The sequence below is a fragment of the Lepidochelys kempii genome, chromosome 5, assembly GCF_965140265.1.
Source record: "Lepidochelys kempii isolate rLepKem1 chromosome 5, rLepKem1.hap2, whole genome shotgun sequence".
In the NCBI taxonomy this organism is placed as follows: domain Eukaryota; kingdom Metazoa; phylum Chordata; order Testudines; family Cheloniidae; genus Lepidochelys; species Lepidochelys kempii.
This window is the reverse complement of record NC_133260.1, coordinates 61,664,899-61,692,025: the sequence shown is the minus strand read 5'-3', so window position 1 is coordinate 61,692,025 and position 27,127 is coordinate 61,664,899. Positions and strand designations below refer to the sequence as shown.

Genomic DNA, 27,127 nt, shown 5'->3' with positions numbered 1-27,127 from the left:
AGCAGGATCTTATTAAAGGGAAAAAGGCAAAATACCACATTTATTGTGAATACAGAAAGAATCATAGTAAGCAGTTAGTTATAGTTATAACATTCCATTCAATCTCATATTTAGTCACACATTCATTCATACAAACACACACACAGGTTCTGCAAGGTTGTTATCATAGTTACCAGCCTTAGAGTTGCTCATGCCAAGCCACTGGCCAGGTGGCCTGGACATGAGGAGGGAGCAGGGCCTTGTCAGATGCTCATCTGATGCTCCTGGAAGTTGGTTTGCAGAATCAGACCCCAAAGTTCTCACTTTTTAGAGTCTATTTTTATAGGAATTTCTTCCTATGCCAGTCTATGGGAATTGCTTCATCATGCTGTTGCTGAATCAATCAGCAGATAGCACATTCCTGACGGCTCCAAGATGTTATCTTGTTCTTTGGTTCTCCCATCCTTGAGGCTGTTGGGTGGATTCCAGTCTGCCCTCCGGGGGGGGTCCTCTGGTTATTTCCACTTGACACCTTCTTCAGCCGATGGACACTGGATTCTTAGGCTGGCACCTCCCTGATCATTCAGTTATTATCCACACCAAGCATCCATCCACATACATCCTCTATCTCTATTTTAATCACAATTGTTAATACAACAAAAGGGTGGGGAGTCTCTGGGTGCTGTTTCTGTTGTTAGAGTATTGCTTTGAGTCTCTCTCTCTTGTGAATTGCTTTGAGAACAGACTCTGTCTTAGAATGTACTAACACAGTTAGCAGCTTGCAAGTTTCACACATAGAGGGAGAGAAACAATACCAAAAACCAAGAGACCTCTTAATTAGTAATGCCCTGGAATTTAAACTCTGGGGAATCAAACTCATTTGTGATTTTAATACAGAACTTCTTTAATATGATCCAACATAATCCCCCTTTTGACACTAAGATTTATAATCGTCAGTGTCACTTTCTATGTAACCTATTCAAGAGAAAGTACTGTGAGTTTGTGATTCCAATTCATGCCACATACATGATCCTAGTGATGTATCTTTACTATAAGGTTCTGGGGCAACAGGCAAGGTGAGGCACACCCACTTTTGAGGAGTCCATTCGGTACAACCTCTAGTGTCCAATAGCTTCCCTCCCTCCCCAGCCCACTGGCTCAAGGTCCAGGGTAGCCAGAAGGATCCCATGTGTAATATGGGGAGTGGGTTAACCTTCAATACCTTTGCCTCCAGGGGCTGTTAGTGTGCAATTTTGACAACAATTTCTCCCATTAACAAGTCTGGTTTACAATACTGGAAACATATTGCATCCATTCGTATTGATAAGTGTCAAACAATGATCTCTTTCTTTGTTTTAACAAATGCACCAAACCCTTAATATTTCCCAATATGACCCAGAACATTTTGTGTTCCAAAGTAGCTAGTGCAAGTATCTGCATTTCAGTGCATCCCATAGCTATGGCTGTGTAGTTTCCTATTTCTAATATATTTTTTTTCTTATGGATAAGCCATGTGGTAGTATTAAGCCATTACTAAAGATTCCATTGGCCGTTTAGGTTACCCAGACCAATTTGGACCAAGTCTACATTGGCATGTACTTGTTTTTGTATCAGGCTGTCCTGTAGCTGGGACAGAAAGCTTAATTTATTTTTAAGTTCCTGCAGGTCTTCAGTATTTTTTTTTTAAACACACAACAGTGCTAGCAACAACACAAAACACAACACAAAACATAGAACACAGAACACAGAACACAATTTCTATTGTGACAGTAGATTCATGGTATTGGGTTGCTTTTCAGCTGGCATCAGCTTTTCCTGATTTTCTGAAAGACAAAAAGAACATGTTTCTACCCCTTTTGGGGTGGCAGATTATTGCTTAAAATATTTCTTTTACAAATACCCTTGCTGATTGCAGGCAAAACAGAGAAATTGCCCCCATATTTTCCTGTTTTTGTTCTATAGGCAGGCCAGGTTTCAAAGGCTTTTATCTTTTAAGGGTTATGGGGAAATTATCCCACTGTTTAGTCATTAAATCCCTGAGTTTTCCTTCTTATACAGCAGACCAAGTTTATAATGTTTTTCCTGCTGTGTTAAGCTTTAAGTTTTATTTACAGGTAATAACTGAGAAGCATCATTACCATACGACCTTAAAGGATTTTTTGTTACAGGGATACTTATTATCATTATTATCCCATGCCTTTTATTTAGACAATTTGTTTGCTGACCAGGTATGTCCTTTATCTGCAGCTCCTTTGTGCTGCTAGTTCTTTCCTTCCTTTATCATTTAGGTCATTTGCATTTTCACAGAAACTTCCTGCTTTTGGATTTAAAGCCATCAGCAGCTCAGAGACTCTATCTTAAAAGGGACACAATCAACTTTCACCAGAGTTTTGATTACTTTTAACTTCTGCTTCCAAAACACACAGCAATCTGAAAAAGAAAACCCAACCTATTGTGGCTCCCTTTGGAGCCCTAATAGCATTTTAATTAAGTAGCATGGTATGTTTGCATTTCTTTTGCCCCTTCTACAATATACCCTGCACATGTTCTGGGGCAAATGCACATTCCTTCCATAGTTTAACTTCTATAACATTATCCAGATCCATTTTTACAAAAGGTGTCACTATTTCTTTTTTTGCTTACAGAGTTTTCATGTACCTTTATCAAAGTGACAGTCTGATTACTCAGTGTTTCTAACATTGCTCCTTTTTGTTTTGTGCACCTCACCCCTGCTGTTGCTTCAGAGAGGCACTGTCTTTTTTAATTTTTTTTTTTTACTACAACTCTCATCTGCTATTTTGTTACAAAAACAAACAAACAAAAAACAAACAAAAAGAATCCAAAATTTTTTTTTTTATATTCTCCTGATTTTGACTGCCCTGCTGCAGCCACAACTTAAAAACATTTTAAATTTTGTAAAGCATTGAGTTACCTTTTAAGGGTTAAATGCCAAATCCCAAAGCCAAACAACACTAATTACCTGTGTCTAGCAAAAAGGTCTGTCAGTTTTGCAACTTTGAATTAAAGAGTCAAATGGATTTTTAGTGGCATTATTTAAAAAAAAACAAAACTAACTGGTCCTTAGAACTTTACATATTTACACACACACAGACAGATACATACACATTTTCTTTTCCTTAACATCCCTTCCACACTGCTCTGTTTTTTACATCTTACATTCCCTTTATACATTTGAGGCAGTTAAGTTCCAATAGAACCCTCTTATGTTCTTTTAGCAAATTTGACTAAATTGTCCAGTCAAATGATTTTAATCAGATAGTTTATTTTTGCCTGGCTAATTTACAGACATTCCTTTGGAAAAGGGCCCATTTTTCTTTCAGAATGGCTGCAAAGAAACCAAGAATGCTCTAACACTTTTCCTTTTTAACATTTTCGGTTAAAAGTTGTTTGGGTGAAATACAAAGTTTAACTGCTTAATTCCCTCCAGCCTCTGCAGAGTTAACTTTTTTTTTTTTTTTTTTTTACTCTCTTTTCTCTTTGTAATTATGCCTGGGGGTGCCGTACATAGGACCTTCTCCCCCTTTACCTGCCTCCCTCCAGCCTCTGCAGAGTTAACTTTTTCACTCTTTTTGTATTCCTGGAGTGCCTCTTTCACTATTTTCAGCTGGCTTTGGATATTTGTAGCCAGCACCTTCCAATTGTCTGCTCCCTTTTCCATTTGTGCCTTTTCCTCTTTACATGAAGACAAGCGGAGGGAAGAATCCTTACATGCCTCCCACAACAACCAAATTGCTGCTGCATCTCTTTTGGCAGCACTAGAAGGTTTGTATATGAGGATATACTGAGCCAATCTATCCTCTAGGTCCGAAATAGTGCAGACATCAGCTAGGGTTTGTTTAGTCCAAGGACTGTGCCCAAATTTTTGAAGGATTTGTTTAAAAGGTGTAATTTCTTTAACAAAAGGTGAGGTTGGAGTTCCTTCTGACTCCATTCCTCCCTCTAGTACTGGCTTACCCTGTTTTCTTTTAAACATCTTAACATGGATATTTCAATCTCTTTGTCACTGCTGGTATTACTTAGCAAGTGACACAGCCTAGATTCTGAAATCATAGCTTAATCTATGCGTTTTTCCCCTGCTACCTTCCCGGAGGCCAGCAGGTCCCCTGCTACCTTCCCGGAGGCCAGCAGGTCCCCTGCTACCTTCCCAGAGGCCAGCAGGTCCAGTTAACCTATTTCTCCCTGCTACCTTCTCGGAGGCCAGCAGGTCTGGTTAACCTGTTCTTCCCTGCTACCTTCTCGGAGGCCAGCAGGTCCGGTTGACCTGTTCTTCCCTGCTACCTTCTCGGAGGCCAGCAGGTCTAGTTTAATCTGTTTTCCCTGCTACCTTCCCGGAGGCCAGCAGGTCTGGTTTAATCTGTTTTTCCTGCTACCTTCTCGGAGGCCAGCAGGTCCCCTGCTACCTTCTCGGAGGCCAGCAGGTCTGGTTTAATCTGTTTTTCCTGCTACCTTCTCGGAGGCCAGCAGGTCCCCTGCTACCTTCTCGGAGGCCAGCAGGTCTGGTTAACCTAATAGAAATGCCTAGCTCACTAGAGCTGGCGGTGTGCACACCAATATTTACAATAACTGAGGTTTTTTACCAATATTCCCCCTTTCGCAATTCTCCACCAAAATGTTGTACCAATAAAATAAAAACCAGCAGGATCTTATTAAAGGGAAAAAGGCAAAATACCACATTTATTGTGAATACAGAAAGAATCATAGTAAGCAGTTAGTTATAGTTATAACATTCCATTCAATCTCATATTTAGTCACACATTCATTCATACAAACACACACACAGGTTCTGCAAGGTTGTTATCATAGTTACCAGCCTTAGAGTTGCTCATGCCAAGCCACTGGCCAGGTGGCCTGGACATGAGGAGGGAGCAGGGCCTTGTCAGATGCTCATCTGATGCTCCTGGAAGTTGGTTTGCAGAATCAGACCCCAAAGTTCTCACTTTTTAGAGTCTATTTTTATAGGAATTTCTTCCTATGCCAGTCTATGGGAATTGCTTCATCATGCTGTTGCTGAATCAATCAGCAGATAGCACATTCCTGACGGTTCCAAGATGTTATCTTGTTCTTTGGTTCTCCCATCCTTGAGGCTGTTGGGTGGATTCCAGTCTGCCCTCCGGGGGGGGTCCTCTGGTTATTTCCACTTGACACCTTCTTCAGCCGATGGACACTGGATTCTTAGGCTGGCACCTCCCTGATCATTCAGTTATTATCCACACCAAGCATCCATCCACATACATCCTCTATCTCTATTTTAATCACAATTGTTAATACAACAAAAGGGTGGGGAGTCTCTGGGTGCTGTTTCTGTTGTTAGAGTATTGCTTTGAGTCTCTCTCTCTTGTGAATTGCTTTGAGAACAGACTCTGTCTTAGAATGTACTAACACAGTTAGCAGCTTGCAAGTTTCACACATAGAGGGAGAGAAACAATACCAAAAACCAAGAGACCTCTTAATTAGTAATGCCCTGGAATTTAAACTCTGGGGAATCAAACTCATTTGTGATTTTAATACAGAACTTCTTTAATATGATCCAACAGGTGTATTGTTTAGACCATGCTTCCATTTTCTACAGTCTAATCCAGGTTAAACAAATATATAATTTATAAATGAACAATCATAGAAACTTAGACCAAGATTTAAAAAAATAGGTGTCTAAAGGAAAGGCTTGTATATCCATATTTAAACACCTAATAACCTAAATGACTTTAGGGCTATGATTTATGCTGTCAACCAGCCTCAAAACTGGGGGAACATGAATGTGGCTTAGTGCCACCTTTTTCTCCACTTTTCTTCTGAGCTGTGCCAAGTACAGCTCAAATACAGTACAGGATCTGCTCTGGAGTGTTAAAGCTAAAGAAACAGGGAAGTCAGTTGAATCCCATCTCTGTACAATTATCAAAATTAGAAATTTTGAATCTAACAGTAGAATCTCTCAAATTTGTCTTCACTCTTCTGGTATTGAGGTGCCACAATTTGTCTCTCTCAAAATGTTATGGGTTTATCGTCCGTTAAATAATTCTTGTAATTGATAATGCAACATTTTGGTGATTGATACACTACCAATTGTAGAAATTTCTGCTTTCAGAAAATCCAGTTTGCCCCATCTAAGTTGTTGCATAGGGAAATATGTATACAAAAATTACTCCCTTTAGACAAAGATCTAAACCTACAGCCTTCACTCTCCCATGAATATTTGTGCAAATTCCCAGGATCCTGAACACTGTAATCTCTAAAGGCGGATTGAATTTTGCTTGGAGTAATTTAAAGAACGGGGTGGATTTCACTAATAAGATGTAGCCCTTCTTATCCCTCATAGATTTGTTGGCCCCAGTGTTCAGTATTCCTTAACGCTACACACTTTTAAAATTTCCATTTTTAATAATCTAATTTCAAGATAAGTTTTTTGTAAGAGATCTTGACCAAGCTTTAGCTTGGTCTAGGAGACAAGGTACCCATCTTGGATTCATTTTTAAAGGCATGAAATAGTTAGCTATCCCAGCAGAACCCTTCTACTTGAGAATTTCTCAAGTGAGATTACAGCCTGTAAAGTAGTCTAAGGGAGCAGTTACCCTGAGTTTTGACTTCCCCTGAACAGTCAGTACCTGCTTCTGCTGCTGCTGGGATTTTAGCAATGGCTTACAAACTTACATGGATATAACTACATCGCTCAAGGGTGTGAAAAGTCCATATTTTTTACACTGATTTAATCCCTAGTGTAGACAGCTCGGTGTCAATGGGAGGGCTTCTCCCATCGACATAGCTACTGCCTCTCATGGAGAAGGATTAACTACTCTGACGGGAGAAGCTCTCCTGTCGGTGTAGTAGCATCTGCACTGAAGTGCTACAGTGGCACAGCTGTGCCGATGCACTGTTTTAAATTTGGACCTGCCCTTATATGCTGAATCTTCATGACTTTATTTTCCAGCACTTGTGTATAAAATTTACTGGAGTTGGCATTTTTTTTGCTGATATTGTGTGTACAATCTTATAGAATGTGGCTTCTTTCCAGGCCCTCTAAATACACCGCTGCTCATTTGACTTATGCTCCTTATGTATGTTCTGCAGTATACAGCCTAATTATTACTTAACTTAAACAAAAATTTGAGTATTTATGAAAAGCCTTAAGTCACTTTGCAGCATAAGCTTATTTACTGTAATGCTTGGGCATCTGTTTTCTCTGATACTCAGCTGTTTCAAAGCCATCCATCACTGTTTTCTGTTCTGTTGTGGACAAGTACATTTATTTCCTTCCTGCCTTGGCTTGTATGCTGATGTCTCCAAGTCAATATGATTCAGCTTATGAAGATGAATGAAAACAGATACTGAACCTCATTCATAGTTAGCACAAGAAGAAATGGTAGGACTCTCGCCCATCACTAAATGACCAAATTTTGGTATGGGAAAGGGAAGTAGTTAAAGCAAGGGTTCTTGGGCCACATGCGGCCCAATTACACACAGCTGCGGCCCAGCTCAGCTGTGTGCTAAAGGCCGGCCCGCATGCCCTGGGTCCACCAGGTTCCCAGCTACCCGGCATGGAGGGGTCTGGCTGGGCTGCCCTGCCACACAGCACGTCAGGATCGGGGCTGCCAGCCTGCCCTGTGTGTTAGGAATCTGGGGCCGGGGCTGCTGGCGGGCCCTGAGGGGTTGGGAATCCAGGTCAGCTGCCTGGCCCTGCAAGCTCCAGGATCTGGGGCAGCTGGCTTGTTCCTGCATGGTGGGGTCTGGGGCAGCTGTGCGGAGGAGGTCCGGGGTCTGGGGCAGCCGGCTGACCCCATGGGGTCCAGGGTGGGCAGCTGGCTGCCCCGCGTGCTGAGATCGGGGATGGGGCTGCTGCTGCCCGGCCTCAGCGGCCCAGGTAACAAAATGTATAATCAATTGAGAACCACTGACTTAAAGCATTTGTACTGTATGTTTTTAAAACATATATTATGTAAAGTTTTACAAATAGGAAATGCTCATGGTCAGAAAATAATATGCTCTAAAAATAGATGTTTTTGGGGAGGGTGTGTGTGTGTATATGTATGTATTATATGTATTTATGTATGTATTAAAAAAATCTATGTTCCGTTAATACCATGCAGAAATGCAAGATGCATGTACAGCCATCTGAACAATTACTTTAATCTGTCTTCAATTTTTTTTAACTGTTTATTACATCTGTGTCTTGCTTTCTACTATGGATCTCAGCCTTCCTTCCCCAAGTCTGCTTATAACTTCAAAGCTGCCACAAACATGGAAAAACACAGATGCTGTATTTTCGTTTAAAAGATTGCACAAATTCATTTACTGTGCCACTAGAGCTGCAATTTTCTAACAGTAATTTTATTTCCCTTTTGTATTGGTAACTAAAGATGAACAGGTTGTGTATGCACATGAGAAATATCACTGACATCCTGATTTGCTAACCGATCCCCAAAATGGACAATCTATCAATCAGCTGGCAACTGAAGTAGTAGAAATAAATTCTTGTCTATAACAAACTGCACCATAAAGTAGGAGAGTCACCACACAAACTTCTTTGGTTTAACTGTGCTGCTTAGTTTATACACAGCATGAATCTTATTTCAGTGACTCTTAGAATATTTTACCTTAATGACATGGTCATTTAGACCAGGCTGGGAAGTCATCTTGATCGCTTGGGAAGTTTAATCTTGCCTGTAGCTCATGTAGGATTGACAGTAACCTTCCAGCACACACACAGAAAAGAGACTGCAGGGATAATTTTAAAGTGGTAGTAAGTCCTGAAATATGCACAGTAAAGTAAGTTCTGCAGATGCATATGCTTACTTTTTAAAAAAATGACATTTGTTCTCTCTTAGGTTTGGGTGGCAACTACAGATACCTTGTTACCTATAGTTTCATATGTTGATGCTTCTCACTAATCCATATATAATCAATAAACAGTCTACACTGGTGGTTCTCAACCTATTTACCATTGTGGGCTGCATATGCAGCTCTCTGTTATGTGGGCCACATCCATGCAATATATATGCTACATGTATGGCCTGGAGGATGTCACATGGGCTGCAGCAGTGTGCTGATTGGGCTGCAAGTGGGCCACTGGTTGAGAACTACTGGTCTGTGTGCATACTAAGCTTAACTAGGTGTCACCCATCTTCCACGTGAAGGACAGCCTGCTCAGTTTCTGAGTCCTTCAAACCTTTCCAGTAGCATTTTGCCCTCTTGGTTACAATCTTATGTCTTTCTTTGTCTACTCGGCCTCTTGACCCCGATCTGAACTAGTATGATATTTCCTTAGGAGTTGTTTATCTGTGCCAGAATCTGCAGTAAATAACCCCCGCCCTCCCATTTTAATTCTCAGGGGGTGAGACTCTGTAACCCTCCCTGCTGGGGCTAGACTACCATCCCTAGCTCAAAAAGTTATATTTCGCATTAATAGATACACACACTTATGACAAATCCCATGGCACATCTCAATGTACTAACTAGTCTTTTGACTAGTTTCTATACGTCCATGGTTTCACATCTACCACAATGGCAAAATAGAGGAGTGGAGTATTTGTCTAGTTACAAGTTCCCGAGTGAAATTCCTGAAGTGAGATGGCATGGGCTTCTTTCTTCCTCTCCTGTGCTGTAGTGAAGGCCTCTGGTTCAGTAATGTTTGTACGTGCTGTCCATTTTTACAAGTGTTTTGAACTGAAACTTGGCTGCTATGAGGGCATTCAACCCACTGTAATTACTGATTAACAAGCATTTGTGTAGTTCACTCCTTTTTCCTTTGGCATTAAACTGGGCATTCCTTTGTTCATAGTGCCTTAGGAGACCACCAGGAGTGAACTTGCTGTTAGGTCCTTTGGGAAGTGGAGAAGGAACAAGAAACTAAGGGCTATATTCACAAAGAAACTAAAGCACCTAGAAATCACTTAGATTCACAAAGCTTGGGTTAGGTGCCTAAACTCCTGATACAATGAGTGGGAAGAGATAGGTGCTTTAGAATGGGATTCACAAATTCAGCATGCTAGGCAGGGAATCTCCTAAGCTAACCACTGGGAAATGCCAATCTGAGGGGGTATGTGCTAAGCCCTACCCATCTCACAGAGATAGGTGCCAAGTCCAGGTTTCAGGGAAGCACCTCCCTCTGCTTGAGATTCTCAGGTGCAGACCCTCTTTTGGAGTTAGGCACCCATGCTGTTTGGGGTGTGGGAGGAGAAAGAGAGTCCTTCCCTTAAAACTGTTAGCTCAGTAGTTAGGGGCTCACCTGGGATGTGGGAGTCCTCTGTCCACCTGAGGGCAAGAAGGGATTTGAACAAGAATTGGCTACCTCTCAGATGAGTACTCCAATCACTAAGCTATAGGATGTTCTGATGTAGGGCTCCCCCAGTCTCTCCTGTTGAAGCTCTTCCACTGAATAAATAATTTGGTGGAAAAAAAAAAAGTAATTGGAATAGGGGAACTGGATCCTGGGTCTCCCACCTGAGTGCTCAAAACATCAAGCTACAGAGTAATTCTCATGCTTGTACACTTTCACTCTCACCTAACTATGCTTTCAAATTGTATTATGTAGTTAGACTGAAAGGTCCTCTGTAGTGGACTTATGGGATGGGGAATTCAGGTAAGCATTAATTTTGGGTTGTTAGCTGTAGCAGGTGGGATCTTCAGCTGTGCTAAATTGAAAGGCCTACCTAGAAAGTAGTTTCCCTTGATGAGGATATGACCTTTAGCAATTTAACCTGAGTGGCTAACTCCAAATTCAGGCCTACAAATTTTGGTATGTGGTTCAGAGGCATTAAGTACTTGTAGTGTTTCTTGACTCTCTGTGTATAGTACTTCTGAAAACTGGTTGCTAGTTTTAGAAATTACTATATGGTAGGAAACTGCTACTAAAAATTCAGCCAAATTAGGTCTGATGGCTAAGTAAATTAATTTCTTTCTAAATCTGTTGAGTAGAATACATTGTTAAATCTTCTTGTGACTTTTGGCTGTTATGCACCATCAAGCTGTGGTTATAAGAAATTTTCTTTTTGTGATACTAGGCAGTTTCACTGAAGAGGCTCAGCATTGTTGTTGCAGGCTTATGGAGATGGACTCAAGTAGCAGCCCAGGCCTTATTGGTTTAGGTATCAAATTCCTCCAAGAAAAAAAATATGAAGAAGCTGTCAAGAGCCTAACTGAAGGTAAACATGTAATATAAAAGGAATGGATAACGTGTTGCATAGTAATTAATATTTCTACTAGGTAAAACTGCTAAATTATACTAGATTTATTTTATGCTTTGTGCTCAAAGTGGAATCAGTTAAACATTTTGTAGTTAGGTAAAACAAGCAGTAAATTTAGAAGGATGTCTGCTTGAAATCTAGCTAATTTTTTAAAAAAGAGTTAAGTTGTTTTGGTTACTACATCTGCTTATAAGTTCCCTTGCCAATTCTGAAGTGTTTCTATAAGTGTGTGTGTTCTTTCTTTCTTTTCTTTCCTCTGACCCTGTTGCTGAGTCAAATCCTACACAAACCCAAGGGCAGAGGATGCCTATTATACAAAAGAAACAGTGAAATTGACTATGTTCTGCGGTATACAAATGCATAAAGTAAACCATAATTTTTTTAATCTTTCAGTTGTAGTAGCCTTATGAAAATAGATTAAAAACAAACTCAGATGTAACTCTGTTTTTTTCTATTAAGCTATGGTGTCCTTTTAAAAACTTTTGTATGTGTATATTTACACTAAAAATGATTGTATTGGCCTTTGAAAGAGAATCTTTAAGCTTTTATACAGCAGCTATAACTACTGCAAAGTTTTATGTTAAACTAATATCTTATTTATTAGTGGCTTGGTTGCACTCAGATGTAAAAGGCTCTCTTAAAATGGGTCATGACTAGAGCTGTTGGACGATAAGGGTTTCTCTCCCCCCCCCCCCCCCCCCCCCCCGGAAAATTTTTAACTTTTTGACTGGAAACCTGAAATATTTCAATTTACTGATACCAGTGGTGTGCCTATGGGAATGATCATTGGGTGCCTCACACCCCCAGTCAGACTACATCTCCCATGATGAACTATGGCCAGGGATTCCTCTGATGTACTACCTCTCCTCACACGAGAAGAGACTATGGTGTGTCATGGGAGATGATGTCTGTCTGTGGAGCCTGGCCCATAGAAATGAACGGGGAGTTGTGGCATCTGAACTACAACCCCCATGAGGCATAGTGGCATATCCTATTGAAATATTTCATTTTTTGGCCAAAAACACAGATTTTCAGGCATTCATATCTTTTGACATAAAACCAATTTTCTGTAGAAAGCTGATACTGTTTTGCCCCCAAAAAACCTTCACTTAAAACCCCAGTTTTCTGTAGAATGTAGGGACTTTTGACATAAAACTGATTTTTTTAAAAAAATTTTTTTTTGTTTTAAAAAAATAGAATTCCTGAACATCTAAATGTTTTTGACCATGAACTGAAAATACTACAACTAGCCCTAGTCATGAACTCAAATTTCAGGTTCATCTAGTTAAAGTGCCTAATATGGGAAAGAATGAGTGACATGGAGCAAGTGAAACTGAGTCATTGCTAAACTGCCCCCTCCCCTTCAAAATATCCCCTTACATTTTTTTTCCCCTAAAACAAACACTGTGTGTGGGATGGGGAATACAGTTAATGCCATGTGTCTGTCTGCTGGGTTTCATCTAGTTTTGCTCATAGAGGCTCTGAGGGAACTTCAGACTGTGGCCTAGTAAGGAAAGTTGAATCTGTTGTTGACAGATACCAGTGGACAATCAAGGTACTTATGCTTTTCAGGAACAGATTAGCTCAAATTTTATTGAGGCGGGAGGGCAGAGAGGGGTGACTAAATCTCAAAACACCAGTGAACTTCTCAATTATCACCAGATTTTTAACATTCCATTTTTAAGGAAGGCTAGTGAGGAGGTTGTGGTGAAATAGTTTTAATATTATCTAAGTCCTAAAATTTCTTTGATCTCTTTCAGTCTGCCTTTAGACCTGGGTGGAGCTCATGCTGTATTGGCATCTGTAGATCTTTTAGTAGTGGACAAAGACCTGAGGAGAAACTTTTGGAGCAGTCCAGGAGATTTTGATCCTCATCTCCCATTAAATGGAAATTTTTATATTCAAAATGAAAATATATCTTAAACCATAGTGTTGTGTAATTCCTTGCCTTTTTCTCCTATTTTCTTACTGGATAGGAAGAATATTGTGAAAATATTGAATGTGTCATAATAGCGAACCTTGCACTCTTTTTAGTTCCACCTTGTTTCATTGTTAATTATAAGTGGCAAGATAATGTTATAAGCCTGAACTAAAATAAAAAGATCTCTGTTTGGGTCTCTGTGCCACTGAGCATGATGATTTGTGGTGGTGTGTTTGTGATAGATCTGTAATGTACAACCACTTCCAACACCCACTAAGGCTATCTGTATCCCCAAGATTTATTTTAAACAGGTAACTGATTTTAAAAATATTTGTTCTAGGTTTGCAGCAGACCAGCCAGTGTCAAGCAGCATGGTATTATCTGGCTGAGGCGCAAATGAAAATGCATAAACACAAAGAAGCTGTTATTTCCTGCAATCGAGGTAATTATCTTGTATCTGAAAGGAGTAGTAGTCCCTAATCTTTCACTTTATATTAGATTAGAAAACAATATGGTCATGTTGTTGGCTTACGTTGTAGCAGATACAAAGAAGTGAGTTATAGTGTGCTTCTGAACTATAACCATCTTAAGAAATCTGATTCCAAGGCTAATAAGGTCTCTCTCCTCAAAATGTAAAATAATTTGTGGTAGTGCCAATGGAAGAAGCTAATGTTACGGTTACAAATAGAAGGGTACTCTGCATGAATGGTTTTTTCCCTCTGAAAAGGCCTGGTGCAATTGAAGGATAAAATAATATCTCGCTAGATGTATTCACAAGTCCATCTTACCTATGGCCATCTTCCTGTGGTGTTCAAGCTCTAGAGTTGTTAAACTGTCTTGATCCTTTGAGATTCTAAGCTGCTATTTATTGGAGTAATTTCCAAAACTGCAATTACTGATACTAAGTTCAATCGTGATTTCCACCTGAATTTCCCTCTACACAGAGAAGGGAAAGCTAAATTTTGCTGTTAAAGGGACATTGTTCATTCAAAATGTCTGAAAACTTTGTACCTAGTAAGTTAGAAGATTATTATAACTGGAAAACTAGTGAAAATAAAGTGTTTTTTTTTTCCTTTCAGTTTCTTCTGAATGTTAGCACCTTGTCGACAGTCAATTTCACATTCTTCCTTGTATAGTTAATTGCTCTCTTGCTAAAAAGAGTTAAATAACAGGGGAACAGAAAAGACCAAGTAACACACTTTAAAAAAAAATCTTAAGAAAAATGGTATGATAGAGGGTGCTCTGTCAAATTTGAACACTTATTTAAGTAAGCTTCACAAAATGTCAAGTTGATAGTTCCATGCTTGATTTAAGAACTAAAGTGAAATCTTTCATTTTTAACAGCTCTTAAGATATCAGGACAACTTGATGATGATGATAGTGGCAATCTACAGCAGAAATACCTTGCCCTTCGTTTGAAAGCAGAGGCTCTTATTAAAATAGCAGGTGCTGACACTGCAGAAGAAGCCATTAGCACTCTTGCGCAGGTATTTTTTGGCTGATATAGGTATATTTAAAGAAAATCAAGCTGTCTTCCTATTGCACTCACAATCAAAGGATGTTTCCCCTTCCCACTCCCCTTATTTTATTCCTAGTGTAGAGAATTATTTTATATCAACAGTATTTGGTAAAACACATGTCTGTCTCCCTCTTTCTCTCTTTTACTTTCCACATTCTCACCTTCCATTTTCTTAGTCATTTCAACTCTCATTTGGCAGTCTCTCTTCTACTATCAATCTTTAAATTTTCAATCTGTCTCATTGATGACCTCCATTTTCGCACCTTATTATCTCTGGTCCCTTATTTTTGTTTTAATCTGAATACAATGAAACAAAACCTATATATGCACAAGATGGAAAAACCAAAGAAAAAAACAAAATTCAATGTTTATGATTTATAAAACAAACCCGAGCCCATAGAGGTCACACAGAGCATCAGTTATTAAAGTGACTAAATAGATAGGTTATGTCCTCACTTTGTGTATTGGGGATTAATATATACTCAACTGCAAAAGTATGTAATAGTTATGTGACCAGACATCCTCACATTTGTTCCAAGCATTTCTATTAGACAGTCATTTTTTTGTCCATGTAGGCAGCACTAGAGAGCTCACCAAACCAGTCTATGTATGAGGGAGGAATTGCAGATTTCCATTTTCTCAGAATAATACTCTGGGCCCCTATAGCTACTGCAGTTTCTTACTGTGAACTTTTAATACTAGCTCATCCAGCACCCCTAAAATACACAAGCTTGGAGAAGGAAAGATAGCAGCACTTAAAGAGAGCACTCAATATGGAATTCCAGAATACATGCACTGTTTGACAGGTATAGAGGATGTGTGAAAGGTTGGCATGTGGCTGTTAGTATGTCCAACATTTACTGTGCGTTGCCAATCTAGCCTTAAACAAATGTTCTGGAGTCCAGCAGTACCTGTTCTAATATTTTGTTCTGGAAAAATCACAAGGATGAGAACTTCACATTCACTCTGGGTCCTTCTTAAAGTCTAGCTCTGTTTCCTCTAGTTCACTTCTCTCTGACTTAGTGGAAAACATTAAGTATACTTGAAGCACTCTGTCACAATAAGTGAGAAAAAAAAAATACAGGAAGGAGAGAATGAGGGACAGCTCCTGCTTGCTGCTTTACTATCCCATCTTGCTTTTTGTCTCCAAAATCTTAGTGAATGCTGTTTTACTCACTGCTTAGACTTCTGCCTCTGGCCTTGATCTCCTCCATTTGCTCCCTACACTCCACAGAAACCACTCCGTCCAAGGTCACTTAAGCTCCTATCTAAACTAATGAAATTCTCCCTTAATATGTAAGCTTCCTTTTAAGATTATTTTAAACTGTGGGAGGTGCACTATCAATGTGAAATTGCATGTTTAATATTATTATGACTCTCAGTCCTGCCCTGAGAAGTGTCATGTGTATCACCATATATCTTGGGGGGAGAACAGGGAATTGACAGCTGATACAGAAGCAGAAATGCATAGCTGACTTTCAAAGATAACCCGTCGAAGCAGGTTTTACTTTGGATAGCTCCACTAAGTTTTATATTAACTATTCTGTAGCATTTATCTTCAGTTATCTTGCTGTCTGATTTTCTATTTGGAAACTCGGCCCCGAAAACATCTGCTTAAAATGGTTAAATCCACAACTATAAAATCTGTTCTAATGCTACATTAAGCTTCTTGAGAGAAGATATGCAAATCTTATTTTTAAAATAACTCTACCATTATGTGTGTGTAAAATTTCTATACCCAAAATCCTTTTACTTGCTGATCTACAAGCTGTAACATACTTCTTGGCTATGATGAGTCAGTAGAACAAAGGCCAGTTAGTTATAACTTTCAAGGATCTAAATAACCCCTCCAAAACTTAAATTCATGTATGTACTGAATAATTCTATTGTGAATGGCATTCAACACAGATTCCTAGCATTATCTGGGGACACAGAGGGTAGAGTTAATATATTTACTATTTCTATTATGCCTGGAGATAGGTCTAATATCTTAGCTGAGTAATAGCCTACCAGTTGTAGGGTTCAATAAAGTTTCAGCTAGTGTTTTACTATTTTCTAGGTTTCAGATATAAATAATGACCCAGTGCTTCTAGCTCTCAAAGGTCAGGCTTATCTGAACAAAGGTTTGATTGATCAAGCTTCAAAGGTAATTTTATTCTTTTTTTCTTTTAAATTGAACTATTTTTATTCCTGTATATAACTGGGAAAATAAAATCAAAACACATCCTTTGGCAGGTTGCACAACAGCTTGTGTTGTCCCACCCGCACCTGGCAGAAGCCCATGCTCTTGAAGGTTTGATTCATTATACCCAGAAGAATTATCAACAGGCAGAGAGAAGGTAGGTTTTCTGTGTGCCTTTATAAGGCAGCAGGGAACTCTTTAAGGTTTTATATGACCTTTTCCCCCCTCCCGTGCCTCCTCTTTTACTTAGCTTTCAAAGAGCGATTGAAAGAAAAGCTGAAACTGCAGAGTACCATTACCACCTCGGACTCACTTACTGGTTCATGGGTGAAGAAATAAGGAAAGATAAAACGAAAGCTCTCACTCAGTTTCTGAAGGTAACAAAAACACTGTTAACATGTTCATGTGGAACTGTTTATTATAAAACCTAAATTAGAAAATATCTTGGCTGGAATGGGGCTAAATGTATATCTAATGTTTCACAAGCTGAGGGGTTGGAAAGCTTGCACATGGGACAAATTAAAAGTGGAAGCTGGGAAAAATGGATCTCCATGCAAACTTTTTCTTGGGACCATGTGACTCCTTGAAAGCTACTTGCCGCTTCCTCACCTTCCTCTCATAGAGGCTCCTAATGCAGCCTAATGGTAGTGACTTAGGAAGCAGCTTCTGACCTATCTTTTCTCCTGGGCTATGCAGTCCAGGCTGAGCTGCGCATGCGCTTCAGAAAGTGGGGAAGGAAGCAAAGAAGAAGGGAAAATTTAAAGTGGAGGCTGAAAAAATGGGGTGGGGGGACGGCGGCAAAGGGGCAGGAGAGACAAAAAAGGAGGATTGGGAAATTCTAAGTTGGATAACCAAGTTGAAAGGTTGGGAGCTACTGATGCAAGTAAGCTGGGGTTTTCCCCTTGTTTTTTCCTATATAGAAATGAATGTGTGCATGCTTGTGATGCACACTACTCACTTAAGGGACATGGCGAGCATGCTGCATTCTTGTTTTTTGTCATGGATTATAAACTTGGTCGACAGATGCACCACAGGTTTTTTTTATCCAACAGACTTGTTTTTTGTGTTTTTGGGGGTTTTGTTTTTTTAAATATACCCAAACCACAGTCTTTTACCCCCTGCGTATAGGGGTATTTCTTTTTGTCACTCTGGCTAGGAAAAGAGCATTTATATGCTCCAACATGAACAGTGAAGAGTGAAAGAATGGCATCCTCATCTACTGCCTCCAGTCTGATATCTGTGCTGTATGCTGCACAATATGAAAAGGACACTTTTAATAATTGATCACTACAAAACTGTCACTCTGCTGCTTGGGTGTGGTCTTTCAGACCTAAACAATAGCACATACTTAAAGTTCCCATTGTTAAGATTGTTTAAACTTTAGTACATAACAAAATAAGTCAGCTTGCAGCAGAACTACAAGCATAGTGCTAGAAAAATGACAGTATTTTTAACTTACTGTTGTAACAACACACTAAATGCTTATTAAAATGGATTGTAATGTTCCCTTCACAACTTGTTTTGTCTCATGTGCAACATTCACAAGCATTTGGCATATTTATCACCCTCTGTAAACTCTGTGAAACAACTGAGTATTTTTTTTGTTTCAAAATTCTGCCTAGCTTTAATATATTACCTTTGATGCTACATGAGAAATTCACAAGTAATGTATGTCTTTGGTTCGATATGGCCTCTGTTGTGTAAATATTTATAAATCAATGGACTCGTTCTTGTGTATTTATAATTATGCTTCAAAATGCATCCTATTCTTTTCCATTGGTGTGCTTGTTCATAGGCTGCAAAACTGGACAGCTACATGGGAAGTGTCTTCTGCTATTTAGGCCATTACTACAGAGATGTAGCTGGAGACAAAAGCAGGGCTCGTGGCTGCTATAAAAAGGCTTTTGAACTAGATAGAACTGATGGAGAAGCTGGAGCAGCAGCTGTAGACTTAAGTGTGGAACTTGGAGACACGGTATTGTATATCCAACACTTTTTGAGCATTTATGGTCGAATTTGAAGTGACTTGTAGAACAACAGATTTTCTTGTCTTCAAAATACATAGAGTTTTGAGACTGGACACTTGGTCTCTTTTTCATTGTTTAGTAATGTTATAGCTTCAGGCCTGCTTGACTTCTCCACTTAAAAATATTGATTAAACTTTTTTGGGAAAGAAAACTTGACATAATATTTCTGAGCCCCAGAATTAGCATGATTTTGGAGGTGGGAGAGTGTGACGTTCCCTTCTGGTGTTATCTGGACTAGTGATCTGCTAGGGTTAATTGGCAAACATGAAAACCTCATGTCAGCCATACAAACTACTCAGTCAAACAATCCAAAACATCCTACCACAGAATATTTATTTTAGATGAACTTCTTTGCCCACCTAGTCAACTCTTGTAGCTTATTATTATTATTTATTATTTTATTTTAAAAAGCAAAACCCCACTCTTAATAATTTCATTAAAACAATATAGAACTCTGGAAGCTTAGTGATGGGAACTCAGATATAGGGCCAGTAACTATGGCTTTCAGTAGTTCTTTCTTTTCCCTACTTTGAACAGATCTCTTTATTTTTTTCCCTCCAGCTCCCAGGAAATGTCGTAGTTATCTGCCTGTTCTAGTTGAGGTAGATGAAACTGTTAATAGGGAGAAGTTTGAAAAATAAACTGTCTTTAGAATATATACTAGAATCAGATTTGGTATGGGACTTCAGTGAACTGCAAAGTCTTTCAAATAACTCATGCCCTTTAAAGAGTCTAATGTTCTTAGAAAACTGAGCATTTAGTAATGTACAAAAGCATTACCATCTTATCTGTCACAGATTAATTTTAAGCACAGGTTCAAAGTGAGTGTGTGTGTGTTCTTGTCTTCTAGATCTTTAATGATTACCCCCCTGCTCCCAAACAACTAGGGATCAGTTTTCAGGCTAATGCCTCTGATCAGACAAGACTCATCTGAGATTCAAACAAATCAAATTTAGACTGTAGGGTCTGCATAGCTGCTAGAATTTTCAGTGGAACTTTTGAAGTGACCCATGTTTGTGTAGGTCTCCAACAGACAAAAACAGACTAAAAAGCAGCGATGCCTAGCAGAGGCCACAGAGGAAGGAGACAAATTGTTCCTTGCCTCAGTAGTAACCTTTCTATTGTGGTAAGGTCAGCTGATAGAAAGTTTTTCTATAATTCTTCTCCCATCTTTTCCTCTGCCCCCCCCCATCCTCTGTCTCCCTTACTTCCAGAGATCTGATAAAAGAGGGGTGAACAAAAGTTTAAGATCAGTCCATGCAAGTCAGTCTCATTATTCCCCTTGTGAAAGAAATAACAGAACTAAAACATGGCCCATTCCCAGACAATAGTCCATAACTATTGTCTGATATGAGAGTGATTCTGGAGAAATGTAGGCTTTTTTGTTTTCCCTGTTAAAGTAACTGACCTGTGTCTCCAATACTTGAGGAGTAGTATACTAACTAATTTGTTAGACAAATGCAAATCACTAACAATGATTTGTTCTCTTTATATTGCACGTACATGTAAATGTATCTAATCTGATATTCTGGGGTTTTGTTAGGAGGCTGCTCTGGCAATCTTGACTGCAGTAACTGAAAGAGCAAGTGCTGGTACAGCAAAGTGGGCCTGGCTTCGTCGTGGACTTTACTACCTGAGAGCCGGTCAGCACTCTCAAGCAGTGGCTGAGTAAGAGAACTAGTAATTGAGTTAAGCTATTGGCCACACAGTGCTAGTCAAACAGTTTATTCTCTAAAATTTACTTAGGTCAAAGACAGCTTAAATAACAAAGCAAATCTCCCTATTAAGAGATTTGGCTTATTGCAGTTGATGCTGCAGCAAATGCTATAAAGTCATAGTGTCTACCCTTCTCCTTTTACAGAAAAACTTAGCTTGAGAGCAGTAGTCAGAAATCAGATTTCATTGAGATAATTTATAAAGCTTTGTCTCCATAGGATCGTGAGCCAAAACTTTGAAATTTATTACATTGTGTAATATGCTATAGGAGGATGAAAATTACATAAGAAAAGCCTAAAACTATATAATTTCATCAAGGAGTCCGGTTGTACCTTAAAGACTAACAGATTTATTTGGGCATAAGCTTTCGTGGGTAAAAACCCCCCACTTCTTCAGAGGTAAATCCCTTCTCTTCATGTGTCATTATAATGCCTGCATCTGTAATTTTCACTCCATGCATCTGAAGAAGTGTTTGTTTATCTTTTTCCCACGAAAGCTTATGCCCAAATAAATGTTAGCCTTTAAGGTGCCACCAGACTCCTTGTTGTTGTTTTTGTGGATACAGACTAACACAGCTACCCCCTGATACTTTATATCCTTGTATAAGTAGGGGCATAGCGAGCAGATCGAGGGACGTGATCGTTCCCCTCTATTCGACATTGGTGAGGCCTCATCTGGAGTACTGTGTCCAGTTTTGGGCCCCACACTTCAAGAAGGATGTGGATAAATTGGAGAGAGTCCAGCGAAGGGCAACAAAAATGATTAGGGGACTGGAACACATGAGTTATGAGGAGAGGCTGAGGGAGCTGGGATTGTTTAGCCTGCAGAAGAGAAGAATGAGGGGGGATTTGATAGCTGCTTTCAACTACCTGAAAGGGGGTTCCAAAGAGGATGGCTCTAGACTGTTCTCAATGGTAGCAGATGACAGAACGAGGAGTAATGGTCTCAAGCTGCAGTGGGGGAGGTTTAGATTGGATATTAGGAAAAACTTTTTCACTAAGAGGGTGGTGAAACACTGGAATGCGTTACCTAGGGAGGTGGTAGAATCTCCTTCCTTAGAGGTTTTTAAGGTCAGGCTTGACAAAGCCCTGGCTGGGATTATTTAACTGGGAATTGGTCCTGCTTTGAGCAGGGGGTTGGACTAGATGACCTTCTGGGGTCCCTTCCAACCCTGCTATTCTATGATTCTATGATGATTTCATATATGTCCATGTCTCTTGACAAAATGGATACATTTATGCAAGGAAGAGATTTTACATTTTAAATTAACTAATGTTCTACTTTATTATTTGAATTTAGGTAACTGTCTTTTATTTCCTGACATATTCAGCTTGCAGGCAGCTCTAAGGGCAGATCCAAAGGACTCCAACTGTTGGGAGTCTCTAGGAGAGGCATACCTGAGCAGAGGTGGCTATACAACGGCACTGAAGTCCTTCACAAAGGCCAGTGAGCTGAATCCCAAATCGATATACAGTATTTACAAGGCTGCATCAATTGAACAGATTCTAGGAAGGTATAAAGACGCTATAGCTGAATACCAACAAATCTTAAAGAAGTCAAAAGAATATGTACCTGCACTCAAAGGTAATAAAGATGGATTGTTAACTTAGTGTAAAATTGAAATTGAAGCACCAAATTCTAAATCGGGAAATGCTTGTGTCAAGGTTCCTTCCCCACTCTGAACTCTAGGGTACAGATGTGGGGACCTGCATGAAAAACCCCCTAAGCTTATTTTTACCAGCTTAGGTTAAAACTTCCCCAAGGTACAAACTATTTTACCTTTTGCCCTTGGACTTTATTGCTGCCATCACCAAGCGCCTAACAAATATATAACAGGGAAAGAGCCTGCTTGGAAACGTCTCTTCCTTCCCCCCCGCCCCCAAATCCTCCCAAACCCTACATCCCCTTTCCTGGGGAAGGCTTGATAAAAATCCTCACCAATTTGCATAGGTGAACACAGACCCAAACCCTTGGATCTTAAGAACAATGAAAAAGCAATCGGGTTCTTAGAAGAAGAATTTTAATTGAAGAAAAAATAAAAAGAATCACCTCTGTAAAATCAGGATGGTAAATACCTTACAATGTAACCAGATTCAAAACATAGAGAATCCCTCTAGGCAAAACCTTAGGTTATAAAAGGACACAAAACCAGGAATCTACATTCCATTCAGCACAGCTTATTTTATCAGCCATTTAAACAAAACAGAATCTAACGCATATCTAGCTAGATTACTTCCTTTTCTGTTCCTGGCAAAAACAACACACACACAGAGTGAACCTTTGTTTCTACCCCCTGCTCCAGCTTTGAAAGTATCTTGTCTCCTCATTGGTCATTTTGGTCAGGTGCCAGCGAGGTTATCCTAGCTTCTTAACCCTTTACAGGTGAAAGGGTTTTTCCTCTGGCCAGGAGGGATTTTAAAGGTGTTTACCCTTCCCTTTATGACAGCTTGTACTGTATAGAGAGGAAAAATGACTTTGACCAGCAAGCAGCGCTCACTGGCACTAGCAGACAAAAAGTTAAAATGGTGGATATTCTTGAGCCCTAGCAGGTAAACCTAAAAGATTCTCAGTTTGGTAGGTGGGGTTAAAACTTAGAATTAAAACTAGGTCTATCAAGCGATTAAAAAAATTAATAGTTACTAATCGTGTGATTAAAAAAAATTAATCATGTGATTAAACAATATTAGAATTACATTTATTTAAATATTTTTGGATGTTTTCTACATTTCCAAATATATTGATTTCAATTACAACACAGTGTACAGTGCTCACTTTATATTTATTTTTGATTACAAGTATTTGCACTGTAAAAAAACAATAGTATTTTTCAATTCACCTAATACAAATACTATAGTGCAATCTCTTTATCATGAAAGTTGAACTTACAAATGTAGAATTATGTACAAAAAACCCTGCATTCAAAAATAAAACCAAGGTAAAACTTCAGAGCCTACAAGTCCATTCAGTCCTACTTCTTGTTCAGCCAATCACTCGGACCAACAAGTTTGGTTACAATTTGCAGGAGATAATGCTGCCTGTTTCTTGTTTACAATGTCACCTGAAAGTGAGAACAGGTGTTCTCATAGCACTGTTGTAGCCAGTGTCACAAAATATTTATGTGCCAGATGCGCTAAAGATTCATATGTCCCTTCATGCTTCAACCACCATTCCAGGGGACATGCGTCCATGCTGATGACAGGTTCTGCTTGATAACCGTTCAAAGCAGTGTGGACCGACGCATGCTCATTATCTGAGTCAGATGCCATTAGCAGAAGGTTGATTTTCTTTTTTGGTGGTTCGGGTTCTGTAGTTTCCACGTTGGAGTGGTGTTCTTTTAAGACTTCTGCAAGCATGCTCCACATCTCGTCCCTCTCAGATTTTGGAAGGCACTTCAGATTCTTAAACCTTGAGTTGAATGCTGTAGCTATCTTTAGAAATCTCACATTGGTACCTTCTTTGTGTTTTGACAAATCTGCAGTGAGAGTGTTCTTAAAATGAACAACATGTGTTGGGTCATCATCCGAGACTGCTATAACATGAAATATATGGCAGAATGTTATTAAAACAGAGGAGGCGGCGGCACACGATTCTCCCCCCAAGAAGTTCAGTCACATTTAATTAACACTTTTTTTTTTTTTTTTAAACGAGCGTCATCAACATGGAAACGTCCTTTGGAATGGAGGCTGAAGCATGAAGGGACATACGAATGTTTAGAATCTGCCATGTAAATACCTTGCAATGCCAGTTACAAAAGTGCCATGCAAATGCCCTGTTCTCACTTTCTAGTGAGATTGTAAACAAGAAGAGGGCATCATTATCTCCTGTAAGTGTAAATAAACTTGTTTGTCTTAGCGATTGGCTGAACAAGAAGTAGGACTGAGAGGACGTGTAGGCTCTGAAATTTTACATTGTTTTGTTTTTGAGTACAGTTATGCAACAAAAAAATCTACATTTGTAAGTTGCACTTTCACAACAGAGATTGCACTACAGTATTTGTATGAGGTGAATTGAAAAATATTATTTCTTTTGTTTACCATTTTTACAGTGCAAATATTTGTAATAGAAAATAATATACACTTTGATTTAATTTACAACACAGAATAAAATATATATGAAGGTAAAAAAAACCCAAATAATTAAACAATAGAATATCAATTGAAATGTATTAAGTGGGATTAAAATTGCGATTAAGCCCTGATTAAAACACACCCTTCTCCTCACGTCTTTCCTCCCTCCACCTCCACTTGTGTTTAATCCTAGAGCAAAAATCACTGCATTACAAAGAGGAGGAAGAGGTGGTTTGTGCCTGGTCTTTTTGCTCTTATATATTAAAGCCTGACTCTCTGTGCTTTTCATTAAAAAAAACAAAACAAAGAACTTGTATTTTCCTCTGAAAATATGAGGAATTTCAAGCTCTGTTTTGTTTTTTGAGAGTGAGTTGGAGGAGAACTTTGATAGCTGAAATGTGGATTGTGAGCTTTTTATTGCCCGTAGGTGAATGAGTGGGAATGGCTGGATTCTTAGCAAAGAGGGTTCCTCCCAAGTGTTTTTAATGGACATTAAAAACAAATCTGAAGTTTTAAACAGTCTAGTTTTAAACTATTTAGGCTTTGGGTTTTTTTGTGTGTATCTGTAATTCTCCAGTTCATATTCTTCCAGGGTAGGTAACAGCTTACTTTCTAACGTGGGTAAGAGGGCCTTCTGAAGCCCTGCAAAGAGGAGCATGTCATATTATTGCCAGCCAAGCATGCAAATGCCTGTACTCAGCTTGGTGGCGTGTCTCATGTAATGCGATAACTTGAGCACCATATCCATCAATTTCAGGGAATGTTCTGGGCATCAGTGGCTGGAACCCTATAGATTTTAGAGAGAAATCAGAAAACCAAACAGGGGAGACACAGAGCCACTGGCTGCTGTTAAGCTGAAGCACAGCTTCAAGCACTTCTGCAGTGGTCTAGATCAAACTCGTCCCAGCATAATCGTATCCCATTTCATCTTTGCACATCCTCCCATTAGAATTTAACATGATGATGCCCTGAATGACTTGTCTCCCAGACAATTAGTAATCTTGGGGAGGGGAAGGAGGGAATGGGGGCATGTACACAGCCCCTGCCATGGGATGGCAAATGGGAGGGTGGCACAGTCCCTGGCAGGTGGAAATTTGGGACCTTAGTATGGTGGGAGACTAGGGGGAGTTCAAGGAATCCCTGAAATACAAGAATACACAGGGACCTTGTGCAGTGGAATGGAGGGATGCAAGGAGCTCCTTCTGTGTATAGTAAGGTAGGCCTGCAGAAGCTACAAAGCATGCTACTGCTTAGTTATGCTTCTTTGACCTGCTAAATGTTCTTTGTGCCATAATACTTGGGTTTTTGAGTTTAACTATATAAAGGTGTCCTTCAAGTCACTCTCCTGCTCACAGACTAAATGTTTAATTTCCTTTCAGGTCTGGGAGAGTGCTATCTCATGATGGCACGGGCTGCTCTTGCAGACTATCTTGATGGGAAAGTTCTAGATTATGTAGAACAAGCACTTGAATATTTTACACGGTTAGTACTTCATGTTCAAGTATGTAAGTCTTAATTAAGATCCTGTGTGGTTTTTTTTTTTTCTTTCAATTAAACTTGGGATAAAAAAATTTGTAGTAAGCTAATCTAGCATGAAATTTTATTTTGTATTTTTATGAAGTAGTGTGAACGATGCATCTTGTATTCAGACCACATGAAGTGATTAGAAAATTTTAACAATTGATAGGATTGTTTTTAGATTTCTTCTTGTCATAGTGTGAAGAGACTGATTAAAAAGCAACAATGACATCCTTGCAGAACACTGGGGAGAACTATGTGGAAATGTAATAACTACTAAAATTGGGGGTGGGAGATGGGTGTTTTTTGTCCCTTTGTGTGTGTCTACCCACAGTCTTTTTCTATGGTCCTTTCAGTCTTCACTGCTCCAGTACTCCAAACTGAGGGTGGTTTACCTTGTGTAATATACTGTTCAGATCAGAGTGGTATTGGTGAAACATGCTCTTCTCTCTCAAACTTAACAGACTTTAATTTTGTCTTTCATTTTAAATCATACATTGTGACTGTAGACTTTTGTCTGAAACAGCCCCTCCCTGCTCTCAGGAAAGAATCTGATCTGAGGTGGAGCCTCCTGTTAAAAAAGAATGTGAAGGATTATATGGGACTGGGGATTGTTGTGTGTGTGGTTTTTTTTGTTTTTTTTTTTAATAATGGAGGGCTGCACAGCTCTGTTTTGAAGTTTACACCCAGCAATGTAGGCTTTAAAAATAAAAACAATAAAATCATTTAAATCTCCTGTACATCAACAAACTCCATTCCTCATGCTACATCCTCACTTTCTTCTAATTTTGAGGCATACTGGAGGCTACAGCAGAAATTCTTGTGGGAGAGCTAAGATTTTCATCTGTAGTTCACTTTTAATGAAACTAATGAATTACCTACAGATTACTGCTGAAACTACTCTTAACCATTTTGTTAAAGACCATAGCTTAAATCCTGGCCACACTGAGGAAAATGGCAAAACTTCTCACTGAATTCAGTGGGCTATAATTTCACCTATACA

General features: G+C 39.3%; 1 protein-coding gene across 8 annotated transcripts in view; it reads left to right on the top strand.

Annotated features, from left to right (window-relative positions):
- The window catches only part of SKIC3 (SKI3 subunit of superkiller complex), an 86,083-nt gene that overhangs the window by 14,064 nt on the left and 44,892 nt on the right, over positions 1-27,127 (top strand). For all 8 annotated transcript variants that reach the window (XM_073344528.1, XM_073344529.1, XM_073344527.1 and 5 more), the window contains exons 9-18: positions 10,992-11,132; positions 13,436-13,537; positions 14,440-14,582; positions 16,674-16,760; positions 16,850-16,953; positions 17,047-17,173; positions 18,592-18,771; positions 20,367-20,491; positions 21,870-22,123; positions 25,986-26,088. In XM_073344528.1, the coding sequence (XP_073200629.1) occupies positions 10,992-11,132; positions 13,436-13,537; positions 14,440-14,582; positions 16,674-16,760; positions 16,850-16,953; positions 17,047-17,173; positions 18,592-18,771; positions 20,367-20,491; positions 21,870-22,123; positions 25,986-26,088 (1,366 nt within the window). The remainder of the gene's footprint in view (positions 1-10,991; positions 11,133-13,435; positions 13,538-14,439; positions 14,583-16,673; positions 16,761-16,849; positions 16,954-17,046; positions 17,174-18,591; positions 18,772-20,366; positions 20,492-21,869; positions 22,124-25,985; positions 26,089-27,127) is intronic.